Raw genomic sequence first — 26,913 nt, 5'->3', positions numbered from 1 at the left:
AAGGTACGGTGGGACAAAATGGTCAGTGATCTGTTAATTAACTTGGCTTTTGAAGACTTTAGAAAGGCAGGGCAGGATGGATTTAGGTCTGTAACAGTTGGCTCTAGAGTGTCACCCCCTTTGAAGAGGGGGATGACCGCGGCAGATTTCAAATCTTTAGGGATCTCGGACAATACAAAAGAGAGGTTGAACAGACTGGTAAATGGGGTTGCAACAATGGCGGCGGATAATTTTAGAAAGAGAGGGTCCGATTGTCTAGCCCAGCTGATTTGTAGGGGTCCAGGTTTTGCAGCTCTTTCAGAACATCTGCTGCTGGATTTGGGTGAAGGAGAAGCTGGGGAGGCTTGGGCAAGTGCTGCGGGGGGTGCAGAGCTGTTGGCCAGGGTTGGGGTAGCCAGGAGGAAAGCATGGCCACCGTAGAGAAATGCTTATTGCAATTTTCGATTATCGTGGATTTTCGGTGGTGACAGTGTTTCCTAGCCTCAGTGCAGTGGGCAGCTGGGAGGAAGTGCTCTTATTCTCCATGGACTTTACAGTGTCCCAAACGTTTTGGAGTTAGAGTTACCAGGATGCAAATTTCCTGTTTGAATAAGCTAGCCTTTGCTTTCCTAACTGGCTGCGTGTATTGGTTCCTGACTTCCCTGAAAAGTTGCATATCGCTGGGACTATGCAATGCTAGTGCAAGGAATTTTTGTGCTGGTCAAGGGCAGTCAGGTCTGGAGTGAACCATGACGCAGAGTCTGACCCAAAACATGATCCTGTAGGGACAGAACACACTGAACACAATTTGACATATGACATCAATGTATCTTAATGTTCCTGAGAATTGCATATTATTGCACTGATTAAATACAGAGAACTAATATAATTGTGTTTAATGGCAAAATGAATGTGTGATTAAAGGTTAGCATGCCTTAGAGTATCTACAAATCTACAACAACAAAAATAATGGAGGGTATCCTCTTTTCCCCTTGCAAGTTTTTCTTTTTTTATAAATGAATTAATGAATTTGTTGCTGAGGCTCAAACAATAAAGGTTTTTATATTTAAAAACTCATCTGAATGCATGAACCTGAATCTTTCTAACACTTCACACCTTTTTTGTGGGTGTAATTTGTCCTGTTTTCCTGTATCTAACGCACACACAACTGCATGTTTACAAAACCATTGTGAGATAGTAATTTTCTAAAGATACAGTGCCTTCAGAAAGTATTCAGACCCCTTGACTTTTTCCCCCATTTTTTTATGTTACAGCCTTATTCTAAAATTGATTAAATTGGTTTTTGTCCCCCATCATCAATCTACACACAATACCCCATATTGACAAAGCAAAAGCAGGTTTTATAAATTTTTTGCTAATTTATGAAGAAACAAAATGTGAAATATAAAATGTATGTAAGTATTCAGACACTTTACTCAGTACTTTGTTGAAACGTTTGGCAGCGATTACAAGCATTGAGTCTTCTTGGGTATGACGCTACAAGCTTGGCACATCTGTATTTGGGAGTTTCTCACATTCTTTCTCTGCATATCCCTCAAACTCTGTCAGGTTGGATGGGGAGTGTTGCTGCACAGCTATTTTCAGGTCTCTCCAGAGGTGTTCGATCGGGTTCAAGTCCGGGCTCGGCTGGACCACTCAAGCATTCAGAGACTTGTCCCGAAGCCACTCCTGCGTTGTCTTGGCTGTGTGCTTCAGGTCGTTGTCCTGGTTGGAAGGTGAACCTTGAAACAAGTCATCGCTGGAGGGTAATGCAACCCAAAAGGCAATGACTGTGAATTGGAACAGACCAAATCCGGTGCATAATACAACCCAAATGGCATGACTGTGAATTGGGAACAGACCAAATCCGGTGCGTAATGCACCCAAATGGCATGACTGTGAATGGAACAGACCAAATCCGGGTGCAATAATACAACCCAAACGGCATGACTGTGGAATTGGGAACAGACCAAATCCGGTGCAATAATACAACCCAAACGGCATGACTGTGAATTGGGAACAGACCAAATCCGGTGCATAATACAACCCAAACGGCATGACGGTGAATTGGAACAGACCAAATCCGGTGCATAATGACAACCCAAACGCGCATGACTGTGAATTGGAACAGACCAAAATCCGGTGCATAATGCAACCAAACGGCATGACTGTGAATTGGAACAGACCAAATCCGGTGCATAATGCAACCAAACGGCAATGACTGTGAATTGGAAACAGACCAAATCCGGTGCATAATGCAACCCAAATGGCATGACTGTGAATTGGAACAGACCAAATCCGGTGCATAATGCAACCCAAACGGCATGACTGTGAATTTGGAACAGACCAAATCCGGTGCATAATGCAAATTTATCGGTGGTGACAGTGTTTCCTAGCCTCAGTGCAGTGGGCAGCTGGGAGGAAGTGCTCTTATTCTCCATGGACTTTACAGTGTCCCAAAACGTTTTGGAGTTAGAGTTACAGGATGCAAATTTCTGTTTGAATAAGCTAGCCTTTGCTTTCCTAACTGGCTGCGTGTATTGGTTCCTGACTTCCCTGAAAAGTTGCATATCGCTGGGACTATGCAATGCTAGTGCACAGGAAGTTTTTGTGCTGGTCAAGGGCAGTCAGGTCTGGAGTGAACCATGACGCAGAGTCTGACCCAAAACATGATCCTGTAGGGACAGAACACACTGAACACAATTTGACATATGACATCAATGTATCTTAATGTTCCTGAGAAATTGCATATTTATTGCACTGATTAAATAACAGAGTAACTATATAATTGTGTTTAATGGCAAAATGAATGTGTGATTAAAGGTTAGCATGCCTTAGAGTATCTACAAATCTACAACAACAAAAATAATGGAGGGTATCCTCTTTTCCCCTTGCAAGTTTTTCTTTTTTTATAAATGAATTAATGAATTTGTTTTGCTGAAGGCTCAAACAATAAAGGTTTTTTATATTTAAAACTCATCTGAATGCATGAACCTGAATCTTTCTAACACTTCACACCTTTTTTGTGGGTGTAATTTGTCCTGTTTTCCTGTATCTAACGCACACAACTGCATGTTTACAAAACCATTGTGAGATAGTAATTTTCTAAGATACAGTGCCTTCAGAAAGTATTCAGACCCCTTGACTTTTTCCCCACATTTTTTTATGTTACAGCCTTATTCTAAAATTGATTAAATTGGTTTTTGTCCCCCATCATCAATCTACACACAATACCCCATATTGACAAAGCAAAAGCAGGTTTTTATAAATTTTTGSTAATTTATGAAGAAACAAAATGTGAAATATAAAATGTATGTAAGTATTCAGACACTTTACTCAGTACTTTGTTGAAGCACGTTTGGCAGCGATTACAGCATTGAGTCTTCTTGGGTATGACGCTACAAGCTTGGCACATCTGTATTTGGGGAGTTTCTCACATTCTTCTCTGCATATCCTCTCAAACTCTGTCAGGTTGGATGGGGAGTGTTGCTGCACAGCTATTTTCAGGTCTCTCCAGAGGTGTTCGATCGGGTTCAAGTCCGGGCTCTGGCTGGACCACTCAAGGACATTCAGAGACTTGTCCCGAAGCCACTCCTGCGTTGTCTTGGCTGTGTGCTTCAGGTCGTTGTCCTGTTGGAAGGTGAACCTTGAAACAAGTCATCGCTGGAGGGTAATGCAACCCAAAAGGCATGACTGTGAATTGGAACAGACCAAATCCGGTGCATAATACAACCCAAATGGCATGACTGTGAATTGGGAACAGACCAAATCCGGTGCGTAATGCAACCCAAATGGCATGACTGTGAATTGGAACAGACCAAATCCGGTGCATAATACAACCCAAACGGCATGACTGTGAATTGGGAACAGACCAAATCCGGTGCATAATACAACCCAAACGGCATGACTGTGAATTGGGAACAGACCAAATCCGGTGCATCATACAACCAAACGGCATGACTGTGAATTGGGAACAGACCAAATCCGGTGCATAATACAACCCAAACGGCATGACTGTGAATTGGGAACAGACCAAATCCGGTGCATAATGCAAACCAAACGGCATGCCTGTGAATTGGAAACAGACCAAATCCGGTGCAATAATGACACCAACGGCATGACTGTGAATTGGGAACAGACCAAATCCGGTGCATAATGCAACCCAAAAGGCATGACTGTGAATTGGAACAGACCAAATCCGGTGCATAATGCAACCCAAATGGCATGACTGTGAATTGGAACAGACCAAATCCGGTGCATAATGCAACCCAAACGGCATGACTGTGAATTGGAACAGACCAAATCCGGTGCATAATGCAACCCAAANGACTGTGAATTGGAACAGACCAAATCCGGTGCATAATGCAACCCAAAAGGCATGACTGTGAATTGGGAACAGACCAAATCCGGTGCATAATGCAAACCAAACGGCATGACTGTTCCAAGGTCTGTTAATATTGTCGGAACAGGCCAAGGCCTATTATTACAATCATCGCTGAGCATTATTAGGTGCTAGGCAGTTACCAACTATTGAGTTATTTGAGGTAAGTAGAAGAAAGTGTCCATTGGTACCGAATTATTTCCAAATAAATACCAGGTAAATTTCAGTGGGAACATACACTCTTAGAAACAAAGGTCCTATCAAGAACCTAAAATGGTTCTTCAGCTGTCCCCATAGGAAAAGCCTTTGAAGAACCCTTTTTGTTTCCATATAAAACTATTTTGGTTCTAGGTAGAACCCTTATGGGTTCCATGTAGAACCCTTTCCACAGAAAAACATGGGTTCTACCTGGAACCAAAAACTGAGCTTTTATGGGGACAGCCAAACACTTTTGGAAACCTTTTTTCCTTAGAGGGTATTAACCACTATACAAACCGTAACTATAATGTTTTGGATTCCAGTTATACAATGTGTCAATTGATACATTTTATGCAGAAGTTTTGTTGGAGGATAGAAAATATCAACAACCATTTTATAACATTAGGATAAAAAAGAAATTAATCCACATGTATTAACATTGGGCAAGACCAGTTAATATGAATTTAAAAAATCAGTAATGTGTTATCTTTTTCTAATAGACTAATGTTTGAATCATGATGCTACTATTTTTTTGTGCTTTTTTAAATATTAAGATTTAAATCGTAATAACCATGAACAAATATCAGTTAGGTTTGTTGATATCTCTGAAAAGTCTCGATATGAAGAATTCGCCTTCATACTGAAGGCAACAGAAACAATAAAGAGATGGGCTTTCCTCACAAATGCACACAGCCGCAAATAATGACCCTTTAATGGCCACTTTGAATTGAACTGTACAGGGTGGGCCTCTGTGCCATATTGCTCTGTCAGGGGTTTGAACAATGGAGCCACATATTCTTTGGCTGTCGGCTCAAGTATAAAAGCGATAGGGGAACATACAAAAAATTGTACAATCCTGAGACCAATACAGTAACCGCAACCATGTCTATGGGAAAGGTGTGGGGAGCTTTGGCGGAATTTGACTTTTAAGCTTTTTCTAATTTGTTTATAACAATCAATCAATTGTACTGTTAGAACTACAATTTGTTTTTGTAAATTATGGTTTTGTTTTGTGTTTTTAGATAATCTTCTACGAGGACAGGAACTTCCAGGGTCGTTCCTATGAGACCTCCAGCGACTGCCCTGAGCTGACCTCCTACCTGAGCAGGTGCAACTCCTGCARAGTTGAGAGCGGCTGCTTCATGGTCTATGATCATTCCAACTTCATGGGAAACCAGTACTTTGTGAGAAGGGGAGAGTATGGTGACTACCAGCGTATGGGCATGAACGATTGCATCAGGTCTTGCCGTAACATCCCCATGGTAAATTTAATTCACCTGTTCATTTTGACTCCCATAGGCCATACGGACAGCTCCAGCAAAAGAAATGTGAACGTATATTTCGCACAATTTGGTAAAACACTTTTCCCATATCCGTTTACAGCACAGAGGAAACTTTAGGATGAGGATGTACGAGAAGGAGAACTTCGGAGGTCAGATGCACGAGCTGAGCGACGACTGTGAGTCCATGACCGATCGTTTCCGCATGAACGACATGCAGTCCTGCAATGTGATGGACGGCCACTGGCTGATGTATGAGCAGCCCCACTACAGAGGCAGGCAGATGTACATGAGACCTGGAGAGTACAGGAACATGAGAGAGTTGAGCATGCACATGGGCTCCAACCCCATGAGGTTCAACAGCATGAGGCGTATCATGGATTCTTGTTATTAAACGCACCAATGTCTAAAATTTGAGTATAAATAAAATCACTTACCTTTTAAATTGAAGTCTCTTTAATTTTCATTTGAGTCCTTGGTTCGAGGTAAAGGTGCAATCAGAACATAAATCTGCATTTTCATATGGTTCGTTTTCCCAGTGCAACGGGAGCAGTACACCAGGACATGTCCTCCCCAGGTGATGAGGTTGTTACGATGCATACCATTTCAAAACTTGATGTGGAGTTAATGGAATTAGAATCTATTAAAACCACTGATCATTACATAAGGTTAATGTTGAATTAAATGTTAGTAAGTACTGTCTATTCTAGTAGTAAGTCAACAATTTGTAGAAAATACTTTGTATCAGCATCAGTATACAGCTCATGCTTCAGCTGCATCTGCTCTTATTATTCATACCGTAAAGGAAAAACAGGAATTGTGGATATTTGTTGGGAATTCCTCTTTGGAATGTTTAAACAGCTAAGAAACAGTACATTATTATTTTTTATTGAAGTGGCAACTTTCTGTAATACATCTCCAAGGCTGTACAATGTATGCTCCACAAATACTGCCATCCACAAGTCACAGCAAACCCAGGAGAGGGCAGCACCTCCACAGTATAATAGCAGAGTTCTGGATTATGGGTACAGATGAAGGCCCAAGAAAAGTGATTCAGTCAAATAACTGTATCTCAATCATGTACAGTGGGAGGTTTATTAGTTTAACCATTTAACCAATCCTTATAGATGTCAGACTCATCCAAAGACTCGGAGGCCCACATTATGATTTCGATAATATTTTGTATTTACATTTTATACTAAAATATTATTTTATATTAGAAATGTATATCATATTTATTTATAAAAATACAATGTATATATCATAATGTAGATGTGTATACATTCTATTAATTAAACAAAGTGTTGACTAATACTAAATAACACTAAATATACTAATTAGATTTAATGAATAACAAACAGATTCTTTATATACAGTACTATGTCATGAAGCATTTTAATATTGTTCATTAGGAAGCTCATATAGCAACCTGTACAGAAACATGTTTCCTAAAAATAGCAATAAACTTGGTTATCTAGCTAGAATAAGGCTGTCAACTGTCAGAAGATTTGACATTGACAAATAACCTGGGGTATTTGGCCTAGGATCTGCAGCTGTAGTCGTCACTATGTTTCCTTACCTTGAAAACAATAGCCTCATTTGGTTTATTTATGTAGTTATATACATTAATGTTTGATTAACAAAAATAATGGAACTGCAATCTCTCAAATTGTATGTTTAACCTCAAAGTAAAACATTTTTTTGTATGTTTAACCTCAAAGTAAAAAAAAATAAATTAAAAAAAAATGTAATAAAAATGTATGCACTCTACTGTAAGTCGCTCTGGATAAGAGCGTCTGCTCTTGGCCGGTAGGGATATCCTTGTCTCAGTATGTAAAAATGTAATAAAATGTATGCACTCTACTGTAAGTCGCTCTGGATAAGAGCGTCTGCTCTTGGCCGGTAGGGATATCCTTGTCTCAGTATGTAAAAATGTAATAAAATGTATGCACTCTACTGTAAGTCGCTCTGGATAAGAGCGTCTGCTCTTGGCCGGTAGGGATATCCTTGTCTCAGTATATAAAAATGTAGTAAAATGTATGCACTCTACTGTAAGTCGCTCTGGATAAGAGCGTCTGCTAAATGACAAAAAAATAAATAAATAAAAGTAAGTTCATACAAAGTTGTGATTGTCTATCAACTAGCAGAGTTGTTACAGAGAGGAAGAGCAAGGTGTTGTGGAAGCAGTTTGCTATTTGAATACATTACTGGTGAGCATGTTGGTACACAGTACCTTTTAATAGTTTGGCCTGTTCCAATTCACAGTCATGCCATTCAGGTAGCATTAGGCACTTATGGAAATGGCTGCAGAACTGGGAAGCAGCCATTCATTAAAGTCAAAATGAGTCCCACTGTAAATATTCCAGGTCACTCTCCTGTTGGCCACTGGGTGGTATATTGTAAAACGCAATACAGTCAATCACATGACCTGAGTTGTTGTCCAAACCAGCAGCCACTCACTTGGCTGTGGGTCAACTGAGACCACAGGTGGCACGAGCACAAGTTTGGCTGGACATATTCCAAAACCTGACCACAGAAACAGTACTGAAACCACCAGGCAAGGGGAGTCAAATCCCACATTTTCTTATTATCCATCATACTTTTATTATAGTTTGCTGTGTGTTTGAAATGTTCATGAATTATATTTATAAGTAGGGTAGCAATGTAGAAAGTAGTATATGTCAAACAATAATGGTAATATTTGTGCGCATCCGATCATATTTAATATTCACCACAGTGAAGGTGATTCATAACAATCAATGAATGTGTATATATGAGAGCTTACTTTTAAAGATCAAATAAATGCTTGATAAATACGTTTTGAATTTGGGTATTCTGTCATCAGTTTTGGGTTGAATATTCTGTCATCCGTTCTTTTAGCTATCAGATTTTGGTTTTCCACTGATAAACATGTGCAGAGTACATGATAAGTTAATTAGCACCATTGAAGCCTTTGTGTACGTAACAAAAAAGCAATTCAACCTGCTGACAAAGAAAAACAACTATCTTTTGTAATTTGGCAGCCATGCTGTATTTTCAAAAAGGCTGACATCTAAAGTCAATTGATTAACATAACAATGTCTCTATTCCTATAGGATATAAAAGGACCATGGCTCGCTTAGTCAGTGTTGCAGTGTGATCACATTTAGCTAACACAATGGGAAAGGTAAGGCATGTTGTTTCGCTGCACATCTTTTGTCCTGTCACACCTTCTTGCTCATTGTTTGTCTGACAGAACAAAGAACAATGAACACCTGGCTGCGAGATAGACACTCAGTTGTTTGATCCTTTGCATGGCACAAAACTCAATGTTCTTTCCATTGTATGCATGTTTACTTCCATTCGTATTTTTAGATAATCTTCTACGAGGACAAGAACTTCCAGGGTCGCTCCTATGAGTGCAACACCGAATATGCCGACCTGCACACCCATTTCAGCCGCTGTAACTCCATCCAAGTGGAGAGCGGTAGCTGGATGGTCTATGAGCGCCCAAACTACATGGGCTACCAGTACTTCCTGAGAAGGGGCGAGTATCCCGACTACCAGCGCTGGATGGGCTTTAATGATTGCGTGAAATCCTGCCGCATGATCCCTCAAGTGAGCCCATATTCCTCTTTCCTGGTATACAAGTTAACCCATCATTGATGTAGGTAGTAATACACATGGCAAATAAACATGAAACTTGAAACTTAATAGTAAAGTGGCTAAATGAACGTACCCATCTTCTCCTCCTTGTTCTCAGAATCAGGGCGCTCACAAGATGAGAATCTACGAGCGCTCTGACTTTGGCGGTCAGATGCTGGAGTTTGCCGATGACTGCCCCTCCCTCTACGATCGATTCCATTACAATGATATCCACTCTTGCAATGTTATGGAGGGGTATTGGCTCTTCTATGAGCATCCCAACTACAGAGGCAGGCAGTATCTCCTGATGCCTGGCGAGTACAGGAGATACAGTGACTGGGGAGCCATCAATTCCAGGATTGGCTCCATCAGACGTGTTGTTGCTCACCCAAACTGAGAGGCAATACATTGTCAACATGAAAATGAGCCTAACATTGAAATTAATAAAAGTTAGGTCCAACCGCCATCTTATTGTCTTCTCTAGTGTTCACTCAATAAGTATGAAAACATACTGTACTCTTTACACCTTGCAAAGTTTCAGCAAATTTGTGAATTGAGACATCTAATAGTTTTATGTTTCATACTGTAGAGAGAAAACTACTGGTCATTGTCATCATCCAATCATTTTTTAAATGTTTTTCAAGCCATTATCTGAAGACGTAAGAATGCTTACTTCACACACCTAAAATACTTTACTACTAAAGTAAAACCATAAAATCACAACACTCACCAGCAACTCTCAATACCTCAATATGAGTGACAGAGAGAATACCTACTCATTCAATGAAAATCAAGCACAATTCTGCACAGCATAACAGTTAAAACAATTAACTAAACTGAATTACTGTAGTTTCTGTATACTGTATAAAACATTTAGATACCACACTTTATACCTTGCTCTACATAATATTAGCTCTTTTTTTAGAATGTTGCTCTTCAAATTTGGTTCTTCATCATCATGAACCACACATAAAACTAGAAGTGAATGGTACCCAGTCGGTCACACACACATAAAACTAGAAGTGAATGGTACCCAGTCGGTCACACACACATAAAACTAGAAGAGTTCTGAGCACATTTCCCTTATTTGTCTTCAACCTCCCTCTATGCCCATTTTGAAATTAAACATAAATACACCTTAATCTCACATTAGTTTTTTTTTGCCAATCAGCAGCCCAACACTTTTTATTATCCTAAACAGACTTGAAAACTTGTTTGGCATTTGAGGATATGTTCTCAACTGGTTTACTGTATAGTTTACTAATCAAACGGATATGTATTTGTGCAGATAGATAACAAATCAAAGTTGAATTTGGTGTTCTTCAAGGTTCAGTGCTTGGACCCCTGCTATTTTCTTTGGCTGAAATCCTAACAGAACCTCAGGCCATTCTCATATGGAATATCAATCCCGGGTTCATAACTGCAGGCTCCAGATTACGATTATTTCCATTGCAATTTTATACAGTCCACTAGGGGAAACATGTGCGCCTATTATGATCTAGTAGGTTCTTTGCTTGCTAGGGTGTTGTGGATGGAGTTAGAAGAAGAGCTTAAACCGTGAGCTACGTCTCCAAGGATCATAGGTTAAGTCCCAGTGCTAGGCACTCATTTTTATCCCAGTTATTTTCTGTTTTAACCCTATCCCAAACCTTAAAACTTACCTTAACCATTCCTAATTAATGCCTTAATTTAACCATAGAGTTGAGTTTCGGTTTCACTTTTGTGGAGTCTGACTAACAGCTTACATACATCAACATTTTCCATATTTAATATGGGCCCACAGTGCTTTGGTAATTGAGTTGCATAATGTTAATTTGACCTCCAAGCATGATTTACAAAAAAGTTTGAGTTTAGCACATGGACCTGAGGTTAGGATTTGGACCTTTATGTACACTATCCCTTGGTAACATAGTCCATAAATATGGTATGCTATTTGTTTGATATGAAGACCATCTACATCCACAGTTGTGGGCCTCCTGATGAGACATTATAACATCATCTTCCCATGTGATGTGTGAAATAAGCACTCTGGGAAATATGCAAATTAGGTCATCCTTATAGGAATATTTTCCTCCATTTAGAATTGTATGGATCAGCCCAGAGTCTGGTCTAGTGGTAGAGCTGCAGACTCAGGACCACAATACCCACTGGCAACGGGGTTACGAACCCCATCTTGGTCATTCCCCTCTCTTACTCACTGTCTCCTCTACATTCCCTGTCCATAACACGAGGCTTTAACATATTCAAAATGTATTTATATATACACTGCTCAAAAAAATAAAGGGAACACTTAAACAACACAATGTAACTCCAAGTCAATCACACTTCTGTGAAATCAAACTGTCCACTTAGGAAGCAACACTGATTGACAATAAATTTCACATGCTGTTGTGCAAATGGAATAGACAAAAGGTGGAAATTATAGGCAATTAGCACAGCACCCCCAATAAAGGAATGGTTCTGCAGGTGGTGACCACAGACCACTTCTCGTTCCTATGCTTCCTGGCTGATGTTTTGGTCCCTTTTGAATGCTGGCGGTGCTYTCACTCTAGTGGTAGCATGAGACGGAGTCTACAACCCACACAAGTGGCTCAGGTAGTGCAGTTCATCCAGGATGGCACATCAATGCGAGCTGTGGCAAAAAGGTTTGCTGTGTCTGTCAGCRTAGTGTCCAGAGCATGGAGGCGCTACCAGGAGACAGGCCAGTACATCAGGAGACGTGGAGGAGGCCGTAGGAGGGCAACAACCCAGCAGCAGGACCGCTACCTCCGCCTTTGTGCAAGGAGGTGCACTGCCAGAGCCCTGCAAAATGACCTCCAGCAGGCCACAAATGTGCATGCTCTGGACACTACGCTGACAGACACAGCAAACCTTTTTGCCACAGCTCGCATTGATTTGCCATCCTGGATGAACTGCACTACCTGAGCCACTTGTGTGGGTTGTAGACTCCGTCTCATGCTACCACTAGAGTGAAAGCACCGCCAGCATTCAAAAGTGACCAAAACATCAGCCAGGAAGCATAGGAACTGAAAAGTGGTCTGTGGTCACCACCTGCAGAACCATTCCTTTATTGGGGGTGCTGTGCTAATTGCCTATAATTTCCACCTTTTGTCTATTCCATTTGCACAAAAGAATGTGAAATTTATTGTCAATCAGTGTTGCTTCCTAAGTGGACAGTTTGATTTCACAGAAGTGTAATTGACTTGGAGTTACATTGTGTTGTTTAAGTGTTCCCTTTATTTTTTTGAGCAGTGTATTTAAATATATAATTATATGGAATGTAGTTCATTAAATAATTTTCCAGTTGTTCCAATAAAATGTATATTAAGGTAAAGGGATCTATGTTAATGTTAATTATTAGTTTATAGATCAGATAAATAGCTAAACTGTTATAACAAAATGTTTGAAATTATGTGATTGTTATATTGGTGCTTGCAAAATAGTGAGTTTATATATGATTGTAATGTTATTGATTACTACTGAAATGGATACTAGTGCAGCCATGTAAGCTCAGGCAACCAGTTAAATGACAAGCACATCATTTCAAACATTCTATTATAACTATTTCTTACTGATTTGAAAAACGATCTATGAACTACAGTAAATAACTAATAAACTTTACAAAAGCATTCAGGTATGAACTGAAACTTGGAGGCAGCTTGCACAATTTAAAAGGTTTGCTTGAAGATGTTGTACCATGTGTACCCTACTAGATACTTATACTGTACATGTACATGTCCATGCCCATGTAATCATTGTGGGAATATTTACAAAGCTTCAGTGATATTTTAAATATTGCGTGCAATTTATTTTGCTTTAAGATGAATACTGGTATGAAAATCAGAAAGACAATTGAGTTATGAAAGATCTTCAATTATTTTATTCCCATGAACAATTAAAGACATTTAATTGCACATATCATTGATACGCTTCATGCTCATGAATCTCATGGATCCCTGGCTCATGCCTCCCATTCCCATGCTCATCTCCCTGAAGTTCCTGTACTCTCCAGGCCTCATGTACATCATCCTTCCTCTGAAGTGGGGCTGCTCGTACATCAGCCAGTGGCCGTCCATCACGTTGCAGGACTGGCAGTCAGACATGCGGAAACGATCCATGATGGAGTCACAGTCGTCCATCAGCTCCATCATCTGACCTCCGAAGTTCTCCCTCTCGTAGATCCTCATCTTGAAGGATCCTCTGTGCTGAAATGCAATAAAAAGAACAACATTATTTTAGGACACTTATGTACTTTGAATGTTGTATATCTTCAAATAGGCAATTACACTATAAGGTATCATCTATGAGATAAGGTGTCTTACCATGGGGATCATTCTGCAGGACCGGATGTTGTCGAACATCATGCCCATGCTCATCATGCGCTGCATGTCAGGGTACTCTCCCCTCCTCATGAAGAACTGCTGGCCCATGAAGTTGTTGCGCTCATACACCATGAAGCAGCCGCTCTCAACCCTGCAGGACTGGCAGCGGGACATGTAGGGGGACATGTCAGGGCAGTCGCTCATGCACTCATAGTTGCGGCCCTGGAAGTTCCTCTCCTCGTAGAAGATAATCTATAGGAAAAGAGAGACAAACTGTATAACAATTCCTGAAAAGGCAAAAAAATCATCAAGCATATAGGCTAATTGCATTTTTAGACTCTGGGTAATGTTGAATTACTGAATTCCCATAAGAACTGATTCTTATAACAGATAACTAAATAATGTTACTGAACTATTATATTTACAGAATATAGGATGTACATTTCACTTTTGTAAAACTGTAGCCTACATGTAGCTACTGTGAGTCAGATCAGATTACCTTGCCCATGTTGGTGGTTGGTGGTTGACAGTGGATCAGCTTGTGCTTCTACCATCATTCTGCAGTCATTTTATACAAAAACCAGGGGGCCATGATGTGTTGTTATTCAAATTGTCCAAAGCTGATGATTGAGCAGTATGACGCTTTCGCTGATCAGGGCCTATGAAGTGTAACAATGGTTTTCATCCATACATTTCTGGCAGTGATGACCTGTGTTGTCTGTTTCATTATAAGCATCACTTTTGTGTACGCTTATCAGTAAGAATGTTCTTTGCATACAGTATGGTCCAGTAATCGAGGAWGTACAGTAGAGAACTGAGATGAGGTCGATTTTCAGAACACATCTCTGTTGAACACACAGAGACCAATATTACAGTTATAGTGAAAGAAGAAGTGAGTTTATGATGTCCTCAATCTAGATAGAGCATACTGGTCATGTTTGAAAAGCACTTTTATTGTGATTTTATGTACTTGAAATAATAATATTTTAATATACAACTATAGAATCTTATTCAAAGCTGTTCCGTCCCTTAGTAAAGAAAAAGGTTGTTTAACCTGTCTGTAAATTGCATTTGTCATTGATCGTTTGAGTTTATCCACTGGATAGTGTACTGATAAGAGAATTATGTTCTCCAGGTACATAACCCATTTTAGTTATATTACTCAGTCTGCAAACCAGAATTTGTAAGATCCTTGTCGAATGAAACAGACAGAGGCCCAGCTAAAATAGTCAAAAAGGTTTATTCACGGGAACGTTCTAAAGTCAAGAATACAAAACAATACATTTTATACTGACTTCTCACGCCCACACATTCACACAACCATACGCACACACATACACACAAACAGACGCATACACATGTCCTGCTACCCAGCCGCCAGAGATTAGTGACCTTGTCCTTGAGACCTACTCCCTGTTCTCTCCCAAATCTCTAGTCAGGTCGGCACCAAGCTCAGACAGTCTGTGTTTAAAATACCATAACGACATATTCTAATCATTCAATTAACAGATAATTCTCACCTATCATGTACAGATAAATAAATTGAAGAATTTTAGTTTAATGAAATTAAGATATGAATTGGTTTTGATGGGTGATCATTGATTTACAATGACAACAGTTACACCTTCAAGTCACAAGTGCATGTATTTCCTTCAGTCCAAAAATGTAATTGGGTCTGAATGGGGCTGGCGTTTATGTGAGGCTTGCATGTGAATGTATGATTGTTCTGTTAAATTTGGAGTTTTCACTAACCAGGTTTCCATCCAGCCTTTTTTATGGCAGTAAAGTACATGTTGGATAAAAACTGTCACGACAGGCCTGATGTAAACAGCAAATTTTTGGGTAAACTTTCCAAATGTTGACAAAACAAAATAAGCTAGACAAGGTGGGATATTTTTGGGTTGGTAAAATGTATCATGCAAGAAATAGAGGTGGAAACGCCTTCATGCGGAAATATTGATATAATAACCATCGTATCGAAGTAAACTTGGTGTCACGCAGTGATATGTTGTGTGGTCCTCCTGCTATGACTCAGGAAAGCATGCAGTTTATTAGGCTACAGATGAAATAAGTTATGACAAACTTCACAGGGTGGTGAAAGTGCACAGTGATGAGCTTGGTGCTTTCCAATAAATATCAAGGTTCTTATTCTGGTGCCATTTGACAAATACAAATTATCTCACTCTCGTCATGTAGGCTATACCCTCACTGTATCTGCCAGCTGTTGGCTAAAGTGCACATGCCAAGACTACAGTGGGCACATTCGCTATACAACACAACATTTCTTCTGACAAAATCATCAGTAGAGTTGAAAATGCGATGGAAACCAGTGGATACTGCTGAGGCGAGGACGGCTCATAAAAATGGCTGGAACGGAGTGAATGGAATGGCATCAAACACATGGAAACCATATTGATACCATTTCACTTATACCGCTCCAGCCTTTACCACGAGCCCGTCCTCCCCAATTAAGGTGTCACCAACCTCCTGTGATGGAAACCCATTAAACTCATATTTTTTATTCAGCTCATAGGAATTTAACCACAAAAGTAATTTTTATATTCACTACGTCATCATGCACAGACTTAAAACCGTCAATTTGATGAAAACATGTGTACATAATGTTGCTGCTTCCGTCTCTTATGACCGAAAAAAGCTTCTGGACATCAGAACAGCGATTACTCACCTCGGACTGGACAAAGATGTTTTCTTTAATGAGTCCGATGTGAAGGATGTACTGCATTGTCAAGACAAGGCCTAAATCCCCCATAATCAGCGTGAAGAAAAGATGAAAGAAAAGGGGGAGGAGGGCAGGGTGACTTGTAAGAATTTGCCAGACGAGTAGGTAAACCACCACTTCCCTGCGTATTATTGGCCAACGTGCAATCATTTGAAAATAAACTGGACGATCTACAATTAAAACTATCCTACCAACGGGACATTAAAAGCTGTAATATCTTATGTTTCACCGAGACATGGCTGAACGACGACACGGCTGGCATCTCTGTGCATCGGCAGGACAGAGCAACTACATCTGGTAAGACGAGGGGCCGGAGTGTGTGTCTATTTGTCAATAACTGCTGGAGCGCGATGTCTAATATTAAAGAAGTCTCGAGGTATTGCTCCCCTGAGGTAGAATACCTCATGATAAGCTGTAGACCACACTATCTACGGAGAGAGTTCTCATCTATATTATTCGTAGTCGTCTATTTACCACCACAAACCAATGCTTGCACAAAGAATGCACTCAACGAGCTGTATAAGGCCATAAGAAAACAAGAAAATGCTCATCCAGAAGTGGCCTTTAATGCAGGGAAACTCAAATCCAATTTACCTAATTTCTACCAGCATGTCACATCTGCAACCAGAGGAAAAAAACTTCTAGACCACCTTTACTCCACACACAGAGACGCATGCAAAGCTCTCCCTCGCCCTTCATTTGGCAAATCAGACCATAATTATATCCTCCTGATTCCTGCTTACAAGCAAAAACTATAGCAGAAAGTACCAGTGACTCGCTCAATACGGAAGTGGTCAGATGACGCGGATGCTACGCTACAGGACTGTTTTGCTAGCACCGACTGGAATATGTTCCGGGATTCATCCAATGGCATTGAGGAGTATTCCACCTCAGTAACCAGCTTAATCAATAAGTGCATCGACAACATCGTCCCCACAGTGACCGTACGTACATTTCCCAACCAGAAGCCATGGATTACAGGCAACATCCGCACCGAGCTAAAGGCTAGAGCTGCCGCTTTCAAGGAGCGGGACACTTATCCTGACGCTTATAAGAAATCCCGCTATGCCCTCAGACGAACCCTCAAACAGGCAAAGCGTCAATACAGAACTAATATTGAATGCTACTACACCAGCTCTGACGCTCGTCGGATGTGGCAGGGCTTGAAAAATATTACGGACTACAAAGGGAAACCCAGACGCAAGCTGCCCAGTGATGCGAGCCTACCAGACGAGCTAAATGCCTTTTATGCTCACTTAAAGGGTAGCAACACTGAAGCATGCATGAGAGCACCAGCTGTTCCGGACGACTGTGTGATTCTGCTCTCCTTAGCTGATGTGAGCAAGATATTTAAACAGGTCAACATTCACAAAGCTGCAGGGCCAGACAGATTACCAGGTCGTGTACTCAAAGCATGTGCGGAAAAACTGGCAAGTGTCTTCACTGATATTTTCAACCTTTTCCTGACCGAGTTTGTAATACCTAAATGTTTCAAACAGATATCATAGTCCTTGTGCCTAAGAAAGCGAAGGTAACCTGCCTAAATGATTACCGCCCTGTCGCACTCACGTCGCTAGCCATGAAATGCTTGAAAAGGCTGGTCATGGCTCACATCAACACAATCATGCCGGAAACCCTAGACACATTCTAATTTGCATACCGCCCCAACAGATCCACAGATGACGCAATTTCAATCGTACTCCACACCTTCCAAATATTGAGTTACACACCACCCTCACAGGGATGCTGGCCCATGTTGACTCCAATGCTTCCCACAGTTGTGTCAAGTTGGTTGGATGTTCTTTGGGTGGTGGACCATTCTTGATTAAAAAATTGAAACTGTTGAACGTGAAAAACCAAGCAGAGATGCAGTTCTTACCAGAAACCGGTGCGCCTGGAATCTACTACCATACCCCGTTCAAAGGCACCTACTATAAATCTTTTGTATTGCCCATTCAACCTCTGAATGGCTCACACACAATCCATGTCTCAATCCATGTCAACACTGATTGAAGTGGATTTAACAAGTGACATCAATAAGGGATCATAGCTTTTACCTGGATCCACCTGGTTATTCTATGTCATGGAAAGAGTAGGTGTTCTTGAAGTTTTGTATAGTCAGTGTATATACTATTTACACACTTTGTTTGTTTTTCAAATTTGAAATATTTTCCTGAATTCCTAATCCACCCCACTCACATGTTTACTACCGAAACAGTGGGAAAAGTTGCAAAAAAGGGAGAACTGTGCACAGGGTGATCATTTAGATTTTCAAAACCTTTAAATTGAATATAGAGAAATATCATCTATATTGTTCTCTGTAAAATGTTCAGTGTTGACTGTATGAATCTGAAACTTGTTGATTGATTGAATTACTTATGCATCTTATCAATTATGTTGTTAGATGTTTAAATGATCACTTTACCTATCTTTATTTGGCAAAATAGCATGTGTTTCTGTGTCATGTCAGTCATAGAGATAAATGAAGGACTCTAGATAGATAGTCTTAGTATAGACATTACCATAGAGGGCTTCCACTATTTAAAAGTAATCAACTGGGTGAGAATTCCTATGGGTTGGGAGTGATTAAATATTTACATTTTAGTAATTTAGCAGACACTCTTATCCAGAGCAATTTACAGAAGCAGTTAGGGTAAAGTGCCTTGCTCAAGGGCACATCGAAAGATTTAGCACCTAATCGGCTCGGGGATTTGAACCAGCAACGTTTCAGTTTCTGGCCCAACTCTCTTAACCGCTAGGCTACCAGCCAATGACCAAAGACTGTCTGCTTCAAATTGGGTTGCCTATCGTTTGTCAACCAAAGACAATGGTAATATCCAGCCAAGACCAAGATTTATACCCGGACATTGGTCCCTATAAGCAAGACCCAGTGAGTTGAGACCATGACAATTTAAAGACTGAATTGATGTAGTCGTGAGTGTTCTAGATCAAGAGTCCATGGGCCCTTTCCTCAATTGTAAGAAACTCAAGTAGAATAAACTCAGGTACAGTACAGTATAGTATAGTAGAGCACAGCACAGTGGAGTTCAGTAGAGTAGGGTATAGTACAGTATAGTAGAGCACAGTACAGTAGAGTACACAAAAGCAGAGTACAATAGAGTAGAGTAGGGTACAGTACAATAGAGTACAGTAGAGCACAGTACAGTACTGTACAGTAGAGTACTGTAGTTTATTGGTTTATTAATTTATTAGGATCCCCATTAGCTACTGCACATGCAGCACTCTTTCTGGAGTCCACATAAAACATACAAATACATGACAAAAGTACTGAACTATAATAGACAAGAATAACATAACATGACATTAAATAAATACAAAATAAAATAAGAGTTATATATAGGAAAGACACCAAGAGACAACAAAAATAATATTTACAGACTTTTAATATATATACATATGCATATACAGTAGAGTAGGGTACAGTACAGTACAGTAGAGCACAGTACAGCAGAATACACAGTAGGGTACAGTACAGTAGAGCAGGTGCAATCCCGTCACATGGTGACATTAAGGCATTCTACATTATTTTAATGGCATTAGAATATATCATGATGCCAGACTTTGGGGGGGGGGGGGGGGGCTGCAATTTGCACCACTTCTGGAGAATCACCTATATATGTGGCTATGCACATGTGTATTTGTATTTAATCCAATAATTCATTCAATACTGATTACTAAAGTTATATAATACCGATTTCTAATTTTGTTGAGACCAGAATAAAAGTTATTTATCTTACAATTACCTCATATAAATGTTCTAACATTTGGCAAACACTTTTACGATGCATCAAACATTTTAGTCCACCAGTGACAGGATCAATAATGGTTGAGGATTCATATGATATTATTTAGTTCTGATTGAAGTGATTACTCAACTGATATCAAGTAATAACTCAACTCATGTTAATGATAATGATGGTTTTTATTTTTTGTTAGGCCTTTTTATACATAACTGTGTCACAAAATCTTTTGCAGGACATCAAATATTTACTGTTGTTCAAGATTATTCTCTATATTTTCGCAGAAGTGTGGGCTTATTTGTATGTGAAATGCATTATTCATTTTATACTGTACTGGAAGTCTGTATTTGAATGTATATATACATGAAGAAGCCATTATAAATGTTTCTAAATATGTTTAAATGCTTTACAAATTATTGCTTAGGAATTGTACTACTTGTAATGAGTAATGAAATACTTATTTCTTAATATTTTCTTAATGCTGTGGTGTTCTAGATTCAATATGTTCTGAGTTATGCTTATTTTCTTCTTAATGGTGTTTCATTCTAAACATGATGTTGTCCTGCCTGCCTCCGTAGATAGCCACTTATGGTAGCTAAGGCCATTTGATTTTAGTGTCCAAAAGTCTAGTAGTCTGAAAACACTCTAATTGGTCAAGTCTGTAGAGAGAATTAGGTGGTATTTGATCATTGTTTGCACAAGTAATGACCTGACTTTGATTGAATAATTATTGAATATGGTAATGTCATTTTATACTAACTTATGAGAAACTACAAAAACACAGTGAACATTTAATGAATATTAGTTATTTAAATAATTTATATTCAAACAAGTCAAAGATCATTCATACACAAAGGGGTTAAAAATGTAACCATTTTAATAATTAAGCATGTATTTACAGCAAGTGCTTGAGCAGGATGGCTAAAAGTCAGTGACCCGTCTAAAGGAGCCTACAATGGCGCAGGTGGCGCACCATTCACGGTATCTTCTGTACTCTCCGGCTCTTAGGAAGTACTGTCGGCCCCGGTAGTTGGGATACTCGTAGAAGATCCAGAAGCCGTTCATGATATTACAGGAGTAGACGTGGCGGTGGTGGAAACGATCAGACACACAGGGACAGTCATCCATGAACTCCATCATGTGACCGCTGAAGTCGGCCTTCTCGTAGATTCGCATCCTATATGAACCCCGGTACTGTGGAAAAACAAGCAGAACAATCAAAATGGCAACCAGTGGATACCGAACAGAGAGTAGATGGACATTATAATGGCAAGACACCGTTAAATATTAAAAAACATTTCCTGGATAATTCCAGGAAGTTCATAAATCTAAAGCATAAACAGAGATAAATTGATACTGATAAATGATGTTCTTATTCTTGCTCCAACTCTCTTGTTTTGAAAGTAATCTTCAGGTTCCTTTCGTTGCTTCAGTAAAGCTTTCACATATCCGGTCAGAACTTACCATTGGAATCATACGGCATGATCGGATACAGCTACTGAAGCCCATCCAACGCTGATAATCAGGATATTCTCCCCTTCTCATGTAATACTGGTGACCCATGTAGTTGGGGCGCTCATAGATCATAAAACAGCCACTCTCCACCCTGATGGAGTTACAGCGGCTGAAGTAGGAATGCAGGTCTGTGCAGTCATTGCTGCACTCATAACTACGACCTTGGAAGTTCCTGTCCTCGTAAAATGTAATCTGCAAATCAAGAAAATCCAATGATAAGTTTCACTTTGGGCTGCTATGGGGGGTGGGAAAATATACTGAACACATTATAGAGCAGAGAAGAGAGTAAAACGGTCAGAGTTTACAGTTCATTAGCACAGGGGAAAGCCCTACCTTGCCCATGGTCTCCGTTGGAGAGATTCCACATGTTTTCAGAGCTTTTTATACTACCTCTTGACAAACAAAGTATTGTTATTCAAATGCTCACATAGTTATAATTCAGGGTACTGGCACATGTGTACCTTTTTGTTGTAGCACAACATTGGGTGAGAAATATGGATTTGTATTTGGGGAAAAAGGATAAATAATTACTGGTTTGGTGCTTTGACATGCATAGACAAAAGAAAAGACTAGTATGGTATCCACACATCCAATGGACAATAGGTTCAGAACAATATGGAACAGCCCTTTAGCATTAAATATGTTGCCCAAAGAGGTAGCCATTCACTCTCTCTTCTTATCTGCATTTGCAACCCATTTTATGCAAATGAGTACATTTAGAAAGATTGCATCCTGCGTGTAACACACAGACTATTTACAGTTCATAATCTGTGAATATTCAATGTGTCATGGGCTACTTACTGTACATTAATCACAACCCCAAAATGATTAGGAACAGAATATTACTATAACTACATTATTACCAAACACTACCACCACCTTTACTATGACTAGTACACCTCTTCTCCCTGTATTTAAAACAATTCAAAAGTGAGTTTTAACCCATTTTTTCCACATTCTAGCAAATGTTTTCATACCATAACATAACTTACCATATCCACTGGCAAGGACAGTCCAAAACCTCTTTCTTACTGGCCCTGCTTAGCTACGCTCTTCCCATGACCATCCTTGACTAATTGCAGCTTGCATTTATACAGTAAACAAGCCATTTGTTTGTGTCATTCCTTTATCCCCAGAAATACCAATCACCTCTGTGTTTCAATTTAAGCATAAAAGTAAACAATGACACTGTGCTGGAAAGCAAAATGTAATTTCATGAACATTACATAGGTCTCTAGTCAACGGTAGTTGGCTTTGCTGTAGGCTTATGTCAATAACAGCCAAGTAATGAAGCCGGGAAGCAAAAGTTGATATAATGTAGTTTGTTTTTTATGACAGGCGATGTATAAAACTACTTATTATTTTGGCAGGCTGATGGAAAACTAACTGAAAAGCCACATTTTCGTCACAATACGTTTAAGAAACACCTTAATCACAAAGTACTTGTGACATCCAGATCAAAACGTCAAAACACATTTAATAGTCAAAAACATTGAATCGTCCATAAATGCTCATTGTTGTTCCATAGAAGGCCTGAAGGTTCTACCATGAAATTGGTGAATGTTAGAGGCTTGTACTTCACAACTATATATAAGAACTGTCTTGTAATGTGAATGGGGATGTGAAATAGGGTATAACAAATGACTGGCTTTAGTGTAAACCCAGTGGCCAAAGCTGGTTGAAATGCAGCCATTGGACTAGTTGTAATCTAGTTGTAATGTCATTTCAACCTGTTTTGCCCACTACGAAGGGTCCAGTTGTACCTCACAACCCCCAGAGACTAGAAGAGTGTCTAGTTATTGGCCATGCTTTGTTGTTGTCTATAGATAGTTCATGTGCCCATACAGAACTGCTGTATCATTCAGAGACTGGGTTCATGCACTGAACAACGAAGTAGTAACTTTTCCATCTCACTTCATGAAGCATCCCAGGACATTAGTGGTGCCTGTTGAACATAGATGATCATGTGACCTGTAAATGACTTCATGACTTTACTCTTGGAACTTTTACATGAACATTGTGAATGTTATCTGTTATCAGAATCTGTCTTGTCTTACCCCACATCTTATTGCTTTATTACTTGGCTGTTAAACACAAGATGACTTTATGTTGAGGGGGGTAAAGTAAAGTGTGTCAAGTTGTGACATGATGTGATACCACTACGAAGACTGTGGTAAGTGGAGCAGAGAGTCAGTTAGGTTTATAGGCATGTTAAGGAATTCTCAAGGCGTTTAACACACACTGACCAAGACAAAATGCAGCTTAACAAATATTGCCCTTAGAAATATTGAAATAATTGTATTTTAGAAATATTGTTGGTTATAGTACATAGCTCATTAAACTCAGCATCTAACCAGAGAATGATCCAGTATCCTTATTGTTTTCCTTTCCTTGGTTTTGTTATAACTTTATTATCAATTTTGTTATATATTTGTATATTTCTATTATTTGATAGGTGCGTTCTTGTAAACAAGCTGCATTCATATATAATGAAATATGACATATAAATAAGATCAAGACGACCTTGTAAAAATCTTATTCTTCTCGTTTAACTGTAGCAGGTACAGAGAAAGCAAAGGAAGTGATTAACAGGTATTTGAATTATGTTTTGTACAATTAGTAAACATATTTACATGATGTTCATCAATACATTTTTATGATCCGTAATAATAATTGTATATGATTTAGGCACAGTTAAAGTTTCAATTCCAGGAGGCCAATATCAATGCAACTATATGAATGTAGGATTTACAGGGGCACTCATCATTATTGATGGGATGCCTCAAATTCACTACGTTCCCCAGTCAGCACTATTGTATACAGTTAGGATCATGGTATGGATAAATTCAGCCACAATACATGTACAGCTGGCTAATCCATTATGGGGCACCAAACAGCGAGAGAGCGGATTCATGCTTTATCTGCTTAACAGGCCAAAACACACGAGGCCAAAGTAAGAGCGATAGCTGTAACAAAATGTATTTTCTCACGTATAATGTGGGGTTTGGTGATTAATCTCTACTTTTTGATATGAAAAAAATATATTCTAGTAATGATTAGGTGTTTTGATATGTAACAAGGAACATTCATGGCTGTGGTGCTGTACTGATTTGTGTAGGGTTTAGATATCTACAGCCTACTGTAGAACAAGATAAATAATATATCTCAAATGCTGTATCAAGAAGCGTATTTGGACTGCATGAAGAGGTTTATTGAAATCAACAAACTTTGCATGAATTATCAGTGAGGGTTTCTAGCAATGGGGTTGAGTTCTGAGAAGATACCAATAACCTTCTCAAAGAGAAGTGGAAGACATAAAACTGAGTTTTTTTTATTACGAATCAAAGTTTATTGTGGACTAGAGTGACAGTTGATAGTTCAAATTGGAGCTCTAGTTCAGTTGAAGTCGGTGATCCTTCTGAGGGAGCCGATCTTGGGGCTCAATCCTCCCCAGTCGTTGAACCTCCTGTACTCGCCGGGCCTCACATAGTACTGCCTTCCCTTGTAGTTGGGCTGGTCGTACATCAGCCAGTGGCCGTCCATCACGTTGCAGGAGTTGACGTCGGACATACGGAAACGGTCCTGGACGTTGGGGCAGTCGTCGCTCAGCTCGTTCATCTGGCCGCCCATGTCAGGACGATCGTACATTCTCATTCTGTACTGGCCACGGTGCTGTAACGGGATCAAACAGGTGTTACATAGTTATTAGACAGTAACTGCATAGTTATTACATAGTTACCGCATAGTTATTACATAGTTAAATACAATTACAGAATTCAAATGTATCTGGTTATGACTTTGGCTCTGCTATAAAACAAAATGTATGCCATATATTTGCATAATTCATTGATAAACTGTTCCTTTCCTTCAACCCACCGTACAACATGTTGGCTCTAGATGTATTACATATATTACTTGTATTTGTGCTACTTGTATTTGTTTTACTTGTATTTGTTTTACTTATATTTGTTTTACTTGTATTTGCATTACTTGTATTTCGAACCTCACTCACCATGGGGATCATACGGCAGGACCTGATGCAGTCATTGATGCCAATCATTCGCTGGTTATCTGGGTACTCGCCCCTCCTCACAAAGTACTGGTTTCCCATGTAGTTGGGGCGCTCGTAGACCATGAAACATCCGCTCTCAACTTTGATGGAGTTGCAGCGGTTGAAGTAGGAGTGCAGGTCGGCACAGTCGCTGCTGCACTCATGAGAGGGACCCTGGAAGTTCCTGTCTTCGTAAAAGATGATCTGCAACCAACCACATCACAGAACATCATTATCCCTAGATCTACAGGCCTACTGTTGCTGAACTGCATGAGATCTGTCTACTAAACTAGTAGGATTATTTTATGTATTTATAAAAACTGTACATGTAACATTTATTAAATACTATAAAATATTACTGTGAAACTGTTCCGTTTTAATGCATACAAACCTGAAAAGTTGTAAAACCATGGCCTTCTTCCTTACCTTTCCCATAGTCATGTTGGCGGTGGATGGGGGTGACGGCTCAATGCTCAATGTCCCTCAATCCAGCACTGTCTTTTATTTTTTTAAATCCCACACACAGGGCAGCTGTGTGATTGCACAGCACAAAGTATTGTCATTCAAATATATCCCTCAGTCATAGTGTGTCAATGGTGGAGGTGTGTGAAAGAAATCTGTTTATGTATAGATGGGCGTGCGTAACCAGTTATTGTTCTCTCCCCCATGTTCATCACAATTCTCAGAAAACACTACTGTATACCAGACTGATACAGTACACTGCACAGCATCAGCAAAACCTATCAACACCATATTCATTATACAGTGGTAGCCAGCTACATGTTAGAGTGCCAATACACGGCCATGAAATGAAAAACTAGTAGTATTTCTTTGAACTTTTTAAGAATCCACTTAGCCTAGTTTATTCATATAATTCAATCTTTGTCAAATAAATACATGGTAATTATCAATTTACAGTAGCATATGTGTTGTATACTGCATCTAATCAGAGCGATGAACAAGGCCCACATAAGACATAGATCTACCTTTACCAACATGGTCTTACCTGTCCTTGATATTGAGAAGCCATGCATGGACACCTTTGCTTTATAATTCACTGTT

The 26,913-nt window shown here is 39.5% G+C and overlaps 4 protein-coding genes across 7 annotated transcripts; 2 read left to right on the top strand and 2 right to left on the bottom strand.

The window, feature by feature from the left end:
* Nucleotides 1-5,384: 5,384 nt before the first annotated feature.
* Nucleotides 5,385-6,283, top strand: LOC111972262 (gamma-crystallin M3-like). Its single transcript, XM_023999218.1, has 3 exons — nucleotides 5,385-5,455; nucleotides 5,581-5,820; nucleotides 5,942-6,283. The coding sequence occupies exons 1-3, from the start codon at nucleotides 5,441-5,443 to the stop codon at nucleotides 6,230-6,232; spliced, it is 546 nt and encodes a 181-aa protein (XP_023854986.1). The 5' UTR covers nucleotides 5,385-5,440; the 3' UTR covers nucleotides 6,233-6,283.
* Nucleotides 6,284-8,287: 2,004 nt separating this feature from the next.
* On the top strand, nucleotides 8,288-9,928 carry crygmxl1 (crystallin, gamma MX, like 1). Of its 2 annotated transcripts, none has more exons than XM_023999204.2 (4): nucleotides 8,288-8,395; nucleotides 8,934-9,004; nucleotides 9,193-9,435; nucleotides 9,581-9,928. In XM_023999204.2, the coding sequence occupies exons 2-4, from the start codon at nucleotides 8,996-8,998 to the stop codon at nucleotides 9,857-9,859; spliced, it is 531 nt and encodes a 176-aa protein (XP_023854972.1). In that variant the 5' UTR covers nucleotides 8,288-8,395; nucleotides 8,934-8,995; the 3' UTR covers nucleotides 9,860-9,928. The 2 variants fall into 2 exon arrangements, with proteins under 2 accessions (XP_023854972.1, XP_070304147.1); XM_070448046.1 differs by having other exon boundaries at nucleotides 8,289-8,401; nucleotides 8,935-9,004.
* A 3,391-nt stretch (nucleotides 9,929-13,319) lies between these two features.
* LOC111972236 (gamma-crystallin M1) lies at nucleotides 13,320-22,887 on the bottom strand. Of its 3 annotated transcripts, XM_023999178.2 has the most exons (6): nucleotides 22,134-22,157; nucleotides 21,750-21,992; nucleotides 21,211-21,479; nucleotides 17,448-17,480; nucleotides 13,785-14,016; nucleotides 13,320-13,667 (listed from the first exon to the last, which is right to left on the bottom strand). In XM_023999178.2, the coding sequence occupies exons 1-6, from the start codon at nucleotides 22,140-22,142 to the stop codon at nucleotides 13,368-13,370; spliced, it is 1,086 nt and encodes a 361-aa protein (XP_023854946.2). In that variant the 5' UTR covers nucleotides 22,143-22,157; the 3' UTR covers nucleotides 13,320-13,367. The 3 variants fall into 3 exon arrangements, with proteins under 3 accessions (XP_023854946.2, XP_023861939.1, XP_023854955.1); XM_024006171.2 differs by lacking the exons at nucleotides 17,448-17,480; nucleotides 21,211-21,479; nucleotides 21,750-21,992; nucleotides 22,134-22,157 and adding an exon at nucleotides 14,284-14,390 and having other exon boundaries at nucleotides 13,785-14,036; XM_023999187.2 differs by lacking the exons at nucleotides 13,320-13,667; nucleotides 13,785-14,016; nucleotides 17,448-17,480; nucleotides 22,134-22,157 and adding an exon at nucleotides 22,793-22,887 and having other exon boundaries at nucleotides 21,145-21,479.
* Nucleotides 22,888-25,106: 2,219 nt separating this feature from the next.
* Nucleotides 25,107-26,808, bottom strand: LOC111976952 (gamma-crystallin M2-like). The gene is made up of 3 exons (XM_024006146.2): nucleotides 26,278-26,808; nucleotides 25,813-26,055; nucleotides 25,107-25,472 (listed from the first exon to the last, which is right to left on the bottom strand). Exons 1-3 carry the CDS (start codon nucleotides 26,290-26,292, stop codon nucleotides 25,197-25,199), a joined length of 534 nt encoding a protein of 177 aa, XP_023861914.1. The 5' UTR covers nucleotides 26,293-26,808; the 3' UTR covers nucleotides 25,107-25,196.
* Between the last annotated feature and the right edge of the window lie 105 nt (nucleotides 26,809-26,913).

Source organism: Salvelinus sp. IW2-2015, linkage group LG2 (genome assembly GCF_002910315.2).
Source record: "Salvelinus sp. IW2-2015 linkage group LG2, ASM291031v2, whole genome shotgun sequence".
Lineage (NCBI taxonomy): Eukaryota > Metazoa > Chordata > Actinopteri > Salmoniformes > Salmonidae > Salvelinus > Salvelinus sp. IW2-2015.
The sequence above is the reverse complement of the archived record's forward strand: the minus strand, read 5'-3'. Positions and strand labels throughout refer to the sequence as shown.

Coding starts and splice junctions, on each gene's coding strand:
- crygmxl1 (XM_023999204.2), top strand. Junction 9,436..9,580: donor CCTGCCGCATGATCCCTCAA/GTGAGCCCATAT, acceptor CCTTGTTCTCAG/AATCAGGGCGCTCACAAGAT.
- LOC111972236 (XM_023999178.2), bottom strand. Junction 21,480..21,749: donor CATGCCGTATGATTCCAATG/GTAAGTTCTGAC, acceptor GTTTTTCCACAG/TACCGGGGTTCATATAGGAT. Junction 17,481..21,210: donor TTTAGACGGGTCACTGACTT/TTAGCCATCCTG, acceptor CTTCTGGTTGGG/AAATGTACGTACGGTCACTG.
- LOC111976952 (XM_024006146.2), bottom strand. Junction 25,473..25,812: donor CCTGCCGTATGATCCCCATG/GTGAGTGAGGTT, acceptor ATCCCGTTACAG/CACCGTGGCCAGTACAGAAT.